This window comes from Haliotis asinina, chromosome 2 (genome assembly GCF_037392515.1).
Source record: "Haliotis asinina isolate JCU_RB_2024 chromosome 2, JCU_Hal_asi_v2, whole genome shotgun sequence".
NCBI lineage: Eukaryota > Metazoa > Mollusca > Gastropoda > Lepetellida > Haliotidae > Haliotis > Haliotis asinina.
The window spans coordinates 71,556,556-71,565,625 of record NC_090281.1 but is presented as its reverse complement, the minus strand read 5'-3'; the positions used below and the strand labels follow the sequence as shown (position 1 = coordinate 71,565,625).

At 39.5% G+C, this 9,070-nt stretch overlaps 1 protein-coding gene across 1 annotated transcript in view; it reads right to left on the bottom strand.

Annotated features, from left to right (window-relative positions):
• Positions 1-1,525: 1,525 nt before the first annotated feature.
• The window catches only part of LOC137272843 (glycine receptor subunit alpha-2-like), a 32,601-nt gene continuing 25,056 nt past the window's right edge, over positions 1,526-9,070 (bottom strand). The window contains exons 3-8 of the mRNA XM_067805250.1: positions 8,896-8,963; positions 8,185-8,405; positions 5,807-5,889; positions 5,214-5,351; positions 4,131-4,513; positions 1,526-2,988 (exon numbers count right to left, since the gene is read on the bottom strand). Coding sequence (XP_067661351.1) covers positions 2,764-2,988; positions 4,131-4,513; positions 5,214-5,351; positions 5,807-5,889; positions 8,185-8,405; positions 8,896-8,963 — 1,118 coding nt within the window. The 3' untranslated portion in view covers positions 1,526-2,763. The remainder of the gene's footprint in view (positions 2,989-4,130; positions 4,514-5,213; positions 5,352-5,806; positions 5,890-8,184; positions 8,406-8,895; positions 8,964-9,070) is intronic.

Sequence of the window (9,070 nt, the reverse complement as noted above, 5' to 3'; positions counted from 1 at the left end):
GGCATGAAGTACTCAGAGACCTAGATATGATAGCATGAAATACTAATAGGCCTAGATATGATAGCATGAAATACTCAGAGACCTAGATATGATAGCATGAAATACTAATTATGATAGGCCTACATATGATAGCATGAAATACTAATAGGCCTAGATATGATAGCATGAAATACTGAGAGATCTAGATATGATAGCATGAAATACTAAGAGATCTAGATATGATAGCATGAAATACTCGGTAACCTAGATATGATAGCATGAAACACTAATAGCCCTAGATATGACATCATCACATACTCAGAAATTAAATATGACATCGCGAAGTAATCATATGTCCAATTAGACTAAATGAAATACTCACGTGGCTAGATATGATAGCATGAAGTACTCAGGGGCCTTGATATGCCCGACAGAATGGAATACTGAGAGGCCTACATATGACAGTACGAATACCAGTATGCTTACATGTGAAAACCTACACCAAGTACTTGAATGCATAGATAAGTCAACGCGGCAGACCTAGGCGCAAGAGAGCGGTATAGCAAGTCCGAGATGAAATACATGACTATAAGGTAGGGTGAAATGCTCATCCTCCTATACATAGCAGTATGAAATAGCGACATCGTTAAATATCACAAAGTGAAATACAAGCAGACTAAATGTGATTACCTACACGAAACACGTAAATTCCCAAATAACATCATATGGCATAATCACAGACTTCGATGTGAGAGCATGGCATAGAGAAACGCTATGAGTAGGGAATCACCACAGAACTTTATATTGCAGCGAAAAATACCCACAGGCCCACATGCAAGAGCGTGAAATATCTTTATGCATATTTGCGTCAGATATGATAGACGTCCTCAAACTAGTCTCAGAACAATCACAGTGATGTAATAATATAATACAAAGTGAACAACCTGTAACAATCCAACGACCACTTATCTGTGATCCAAGCTATTAATGATAACAGCATAGCAAGGATGTGGTGTGCTACAACACATACATCACACGCGCATGGAATCCCAACACCCATGTGAAACTTGTTAAACACGTGTTTTACAAGTGCCAATAGGTATGTTTTTCTCATAACAATTTTGTTTTGCAAAGTCAGTATTGTTGAGAGTAGTCAGCTGGTTATGTCTTCACAATTTTCATTTCAGTTAGTTCCGTAGTATATGTGGTTCATGTGCATGACATATCAGGTCATGTCGTTTCTCAAGTCCAGTGCATGCAAACGATGCTTTTATTATCATCTTGTATTCTAAGTCATGTACTTTATAATACTTGTAGGGAAGACAAATGGTGGTTCAATATCCACTGCTCACTGATCATGGTTCACTTTGTGTTTTTTTCCCTTGAGGCTGTTGCAGTTGCATTCTATAAGCCAGGCTCGTATTCATGTTCGAGTGTGGAGATCCGCTTTTGCAACTACCTAGAGAAAATACGTAAAATCCCGAAATTGCAAACGTTACAAATGATTTAATCATGTAACAGAATAACACAGTTTCTTGCTGGAGTACGGGAATATATTGAGACATTTATAGATAGCTAATCTACGACCACAGTTCTTAAAAAGGAATTTCAGACATGTTTGGATCATGAGGTAATAAATAACGTACTGGCTGCCATGGAATATTGAATATATGGAACATGGAATATATTTCTTTCTGAGAAATCGTACAGAAATGTTGGTTTCTTTTCTTCAGGCTGACACATTAGCTCAGGTTGTCTGTTGTTGGAAACATGTCGCATAAAGCGCCATGAAAAATGAATGACATCATCTACAGTTGTTTGCTACAATGTATTCAAAGTCAGATTTCATGGTCATCATCGCAGGCAATGAAAACAACGGTACTGTAACTGCCACAAACTGGCCAATTTTCATGAAGCAAAAAAGCATGACGAATTGTGACATTACTGAAAATACGTTCACACGCCAAATGTCGCTATGGGTAATTTACCGGTATCAGTACAATTCATCTGGGCATGGAGACAGGAATTATAGTACGTTTATCCAAAGAAGAAGTATAACAAAACACATACATTAGTACGCATTGAAGATGCCACATGTCTCAGTTACGTACATGCACCTTGGATACCTGTATATCAAAATCACTGGTGAACAGGTGTACACATTCTACGTTTATATGATAGCATTGGTCTGAAGATCCGAAGCTGTGCATATAAACGTCAGGTTTACGAACCATCTGTTTTGTAGTATCTTCATGTAATCATCTTCATCATATTGATGAATATTCTTCGTAATGGTATTCGCCTGTATGGCATGGTTCCTCTTCACATGCATCCAACTGGTGTTCATATCTGGGATTTTTCTCTATATTTGCCAACATACTCTTTTCGTCTTTTCACCTTAATCACTGTGTTGTATTGCAAGCGTTGACAAATATACTAAAAAATCATTTTCTCGATGCAATCTACCCAAAGCTCGGATATAGATTGTTTGGCGTCTAATAATTATCGTGTCAAAGTTAAACACATCGGATACGTCAATATGCACCTAGTCTTGCAAGACTAAGCAACCATTTCTCTGGTTGACAATTAAGTGTCTCCTCTAATGAAACAAGATATACTGCCTATTCTTTCGAGGAACCAGAAATAAATATCTGTACCTCTGAAAACGTGTCTTTGACTGATGGCATTACTTGTTGTGTTTTGCTTCAAGAAAATTGTAGAAACATTTCCTATTCTATTTTTTCCAGTTGAACACAGTAGTGCTCCCTCGTCCTGGCAATCCTGCTACATTAAGGAACCTTCTGCTTGTCTGCTTGCTGACTGACTTTTACCTTGTCCACTGGACAGATAGTACATCCAATAGAAGGCGTTAAATGATAGGAACGCCAAGGGAAAGCCAAGGCGCGACATGTTATCTAGAAACATGGCGCACGATATACCAGTTATGCGTCCTGGTCTATGTGTAGGTTTGCCTTCAACTTGCACTTCGCCCTCCAGGGTGACGAAAGTCTGAAACACAATACAATAGGCTAATGTGATTAAACATTTCGCAGTCTTTCAACAAAACACTTTGTAGTAACATACAAAGGACCTTTGGAGAATTCTATTTCGACACTTGGGATTATCACTTTTATTGTTCGTGGATTGCATATAAGAACTTCCTCAAGGGTCGGCAGGCGTTTACCAAAGTGAAATAAAATGACAACCATAATGGCTGTTTTATCAAACCTCATATGTGGAAGTTCAAATAAGGGTGATAGACTACAAAGGTAGGTTCTGTTTGAAGACGTTGTTATCATACTTAGAACAAACTGATTGGGGATAGGCGTCTCCTTTTGATCTTTGCTAATCAACTGTAGAAAACATCATTTTATTTGTTTTCTGTTTCAGATTCTTTGTTATCGAACACCCTGACAGTGTGCAAAACCGCTAATGTATATACAATACAAACAACACAAGTGTTTCACGATATCATTAGGCATTTCATGAAACATCGTGAATTTCAGCAGTGTTGTTTTTTTTTAAATATGATGCTACTAGATCATGCAACGAAGATTTAGAGGAACATGTTCTTTCATGGTTAATTATGTCAAAGTTGCCACGTCAAAAAGGAACGTGTACAGTTCCTGTAAACGTCATAATGTGCTTATTACAGCTCATTTATTACATTTGTTGTTTTGTATTTTCCCAGACAACTCAACCTTCATTGTTTACAATTTGCTCATCTATACACGTTTTTCACCTCTCCTGATTTCATTGAAATATACTTGTACGTCAATGCTAGAGGATAAACAGACTAGACTATCAACTGAAACAGATTCAAACGAGAGTAAACAAGCAAACGTTTTCAAAGTGATATCGAATGAGTTCTGAAAATCTATGATACTATGTGTTCGTCAAACGTGTAATCATGTATTTTTCTGCCCTTTGGAGCTGTAGCCACGTTAAAAAGTCCGCTCGGAGATCATTTCTGGTGTCTCCACCGTGATGTTGGTGGGATATTACTACATACAAAACCATATTTACTCATACACTCACTCTCTACCCAGTTCACCTTTTATAACAACGCTCAATCATCCTCGTGCAACTGGACAGCAGCCGCTTAACAAATCAGACAATACAGGGGTGAACTAAAAAGCGTCATGGCATACTTCTCTATATACATTTCCATTCTCAGTAGTGTCTTGCTTTTGACATCTAGGTCCGTTCAGTCGCTCACTGCGACTGAGAACGTTGACCACGGCGAACTCGATCAGGGCTGCAAATACAAACAGCAAGCACGTTGACATCCATATATCAATGGCCTTCGTGTAGGACACACGTGGAAGCGAGGCATTGACTCCTGAACTCTGTGTTGTCATGGTGAGGACAGTCAAAACACCCAGTGAGATTCGCCCTGCCACTGACGTCACGGTGAGCCAAAAGGATATCCAGGAGACAATGACAATCAGTATACTGGGGATGTACATCTGCACGATGTAGTACTGGATGTTGCGCTCCAGATGGAAGGCTGCTTGGAGACAGCTTTGGTTACCTGAAGAATGAGAGATTAACACGTACAACAGCATCACAAAGCGTCCTTTAATTGTCTGTTACTAGTGATTGTCTACATTCTGTACAAATATGTAAATGATCACGATTGCTTCACGCAACTTGGAACAGTATTTCTGCTTTATCAGCTTGAGGAATGTATGCTTCAGACGTTTGACAACCTGAAAATTTGGAAAAAAACCCGATTTATTGAGCTCACAATCACGGCCTTCTGGCCTTTGACAAGCCCAAATGACGCCATTCTGCCATCTGCGTCCCGTTTTATTTCAAATTAGCGAGTCGGAGATAATGTGTATTAAAGGCATTAGCATGACAATATCCCATTAATAGTCGACTCTTGACCACCAATGCACGTGTTGTAGTTGGAATGAGTGCAGCGATAACGACGACCTACAGTCATGGCATGGTGAACGATACGGATGTACTGATGACATTTTAAGTATGTCGGGTTTTTTCTATAATACGAATGTCGAGTTGGGCAGCATAAGGACACTAAACATTATCACAGTGTACATTAAGCATGTTGGCCCTGTCCATGTTGTGCCCCGTAGATGTTGTGATGAATTATGTAGATACATGCTATTCATGTTGTGATCTACACAACGCACATGGCTGATTTAACTGTACAAAATCAGGCCATCGTACACCTTTTTAGTAAATAAAAAAACACAAGTATTAATCACCCATTCTACGTCGAGTTTGAGGACAGTCTCCATAATCTGTCTCAACCACCTCAAACTGGGGCAAAATTATTTCTGTGTTGACGTCCACAGGGGTGGAATTCCTCCACGTCAGCAATACCTTATCAGCATCGAATCCAACTGGAAGGACAACGTTCATAGTTGAAATTATGTTTCTGTCGTGAAGCCTTGATTACAATTTATCCATTTTAAGGTGTTTCAAACATAAACTGCAGACATGCTGTCTTCGAATAAGCAATTAAATATATTTCGATCGCATGCTATATGGTCTATGCCAAACCTACTTCTGGACGTGTCTGGACGTGTTATAGCTGTGGTAATACGTCAGAAATTATATCACATGATTACAAGCATAACATGCAGGAGACCGTTGACGTAAAAGAACGCCCTTTATGTTAGATAATAGTATAGGGGAGACTACACCGTTGAACGTAAATATAGACACTGCATAGTTTAACACAAGGATAATAGAATCACATGAGGAATGTGACAACGCTTTTAGATCAGGTTTTCACAATAAAAGTAACAAAGTTACATATAAAATATAGTGTCATGTACACACGTATTGAACTTACAGCTCTCCATTTGTATGGCACATATCTGCCTGTCAAACGGGTAGTTTCGGAGATCCATAGGGCAACTCAAGGTAAGTGAAAGTCTGGAAAACGAAGCAAACATCGTTATGTGACAAAGGAGCTGTGGGACACGTTCATTCGTCAACTTACCATTTCGACAAATGTCTCAAAATATCAAGTGTGTGTAGTGGTTGTGTGCTCGTGGACTAGTAATTATTCATATCTAATTGATTCGTCTCTTAAAACAATGGAAGTGTTGAAAATGGAACCATGTGATCAGAGACGTACAGAATGCATACATTTTAATGTCTATAAATAGCAATAGCAATGACTCGTTGCGTACTTTGTTTCTGATCTGAACTCAGTTCTGCGTGTTGTAAAGTTCAATCCAGTTCAGTTTCGGAAGGTGGCTATTATCATCTGGGACCCGAAGCTGGCCTTTCTCACATATCGTATTGTGTCCTCCATATACATGAATCTCTTTGAGATGAGTGAACGTATATCTGTCACATTGGATGTGTTGAGCTAAAGCAGCAGGCACAAGGATCTGTGAGACCGTGCTCTAGATAGTGTATCACATATACTACAGTCGTGGACACAGTGACAAAGTACCATCCTTTGTGATATCGGTATCAAGCATGCATCACATGATTGTCATCTCGGTATGACATGACATACTCAACCCGTTGTGTCCTTTAGTTTTAGTCTCCACGTTTCCTCTTTTTCTTCACATTTTATAGCAAGAACAACATAACGCCTATTTCATCTTCCCCCAAGACTTCTGTGTCAATGTCTTGCGGTTGGTGTACAACCAAGTGCTATTTGTCTAAAACGACGTCAGATGTTGACGAAGAGGTACCAAACATTCTTAATTTACGTTTTTCTTGCAACTGATTGCTACATGTATAAAAATACTGGTTAGACATCACATTACGTGCAGCTGTACAAGACCAATGCTATCTTAGCTTATTTTATGGAGAAAAATAACATGCTGCCACCATAAACGGCTACCATTCCTTCTAAATCATGTATATTTCGTTGTTGCAAAACATCAAAGTACGTATACCTCGCATTGTTGACCGGTTAGTTTTCCCTCCTCAAAAAATAGCATTTCTAATTATATTTCCCAGAATATCAACATTATAATGCACAAACGTAATACACACACACACACACACACACACACACACACACACACACACACACACACACACACACACACACACATTTTGCCTGTACTCGGTTAGGACAATGATAAATTACTCATTGAATAAATTACCTGGCCTCATAGGGTAATCACAATTACCTGTGTAGCAACACATCAAGGTCAATATGTCACAGTAACAATGATGTCGTGCTCTATACGTATACCCTTTCCTGTATCTCTCTTGTGTATCCATATTGGAACCTAGGAACATTCGACGCATTACCTTGTTTACAGGACAGTGTATGGTGGTTCTTAGTATATCTCAGTTTCAACACCATTATCACCCAGTATCAGCACTATCGTGAATAATAGATACCCATCTTTATCCTTAAACACTCGTCTGAAATCATTGCCCAGCATACACTCTGAACACAACCCTTCTTCCTAGGAGAGTTACATGTTCTCAGTATACACGTGCCAACATACTAAACTCATTGTATCAACACTACTGTGAAACAGTACTCTTCCTTATCTTGTAGTATTAGTAATCTTTGCATTTGGCACAGCCCACATACACCGTGCTTCGTAGGAGTGTTCTAAGTGCATCCTCGCTTGAACATATTTAACACATGGTATCAACACAATCGTGAATAAATACCTTTTTTTCATCTTGCAAAAACTAGTTTTCCATCTGGCACTAACCATGGTGGGCGAGCTGGCTAAGGCGCCAGGCTAGTGATCCAGCGAGGTTGAGGTTTCAGGATCGAGCACACCTGTGACCGGGTGTAAAAACCTTGGAGTCAACTTTGTGTGAAGACTCTTTCAGTGTTGTCACAACCCTTAGTGTACAGAACACAACCCTGTGCACTTAAAAAAAACCACGAATCCGTTGGTATATGACCAGATGGTGGCCACATGAACATGTGCACACACCTATAGCTAGTTGCGGGTACAGCAACGTGCAGTAAACTTGGACAAAGTGCTGTGACTATGTGTCCCAGTCTACCCAGCTGTCAACTGGGTACCTCCTTAGGATGAGATAGCCACACTAAACTCGGTGCGCCTAGTAGCTGCAAGAGTTGTATACTCCCCAGGGAGTTGAGACTGAAATACGAGGTGCTGTTGAGATCGACATCCAGTGATCGAGGGAAAAATACCAGCGCCTTGAGCATGCACTAGTGCGTGGATATGTGCGCTATATAAATATCCTATATCATATCATAAAGTGTACCTTGCTTCGTAGGACAGTTTGTGTTCTTTGTGGATCCTCATCATCTTGTTAGGCATCATGATGTTGTGGAAGGACGCCTTCTTCTCATTGGGGAAGTACAGATCTGGAACCCATATCTTTTCTCTGTTCTTGGCGTCTACCTCGAAGTACGGTACATCATAATGGTATTTGATATATGGGACTGACCATTCCATATGCAGAAGGAGGCTGACAGTGTAGTCCTAAGAAAGATGAAACAGGTAAAGGTTAGAAGTCACCTATCTTTAAGCTTAGGAAGTGGCGGATTGACAAACCGAAAAAGAATTATTGGTAATGGCATTATTTAATCAAAACCATTTTCTTATGAAGCACTTCACAATGACATTAATGAATACGTTGAAGGAAATGAGTTCGGCAATTAACCAGAATGTCTTTGAAGTGAAGGTTCGTAGTTTACTCCATTAACAGTACATACGGACATAATATACAACTAAATCCTTTTATTGTGGACTCCGATTATTCGGAACCTCTGTTCTTCAAGGTGCTGGTCTATAAACATGCCTATTCAATGGAGAGCCCTATTTAACAATGATTCATTACTACAGACATTTGTTTTCACCAGCGGTGTGACTGGGAAAGTGCCCTACCGAAATAACGGGATTTTACTTGTCAGCGACTTGTTTGTCAGTTAAAGCTTGCCTAATAAAACTTTGACATGGTTGCAAGCCTCACCATAGAAGCTTCATTGATGGAGTCGAAACTGTCGACATATATTTGGCACTCAACCTCCGTTGGTATCTCTGAAATACACAAAGTCACAAAGTCAGTGGTATGCTGAAAGAGGTGGCAGAGCTAGTAAAGGTACAAGTTTGCTAAGTATATTTTTTCTCTTACTCAGTAACTGATG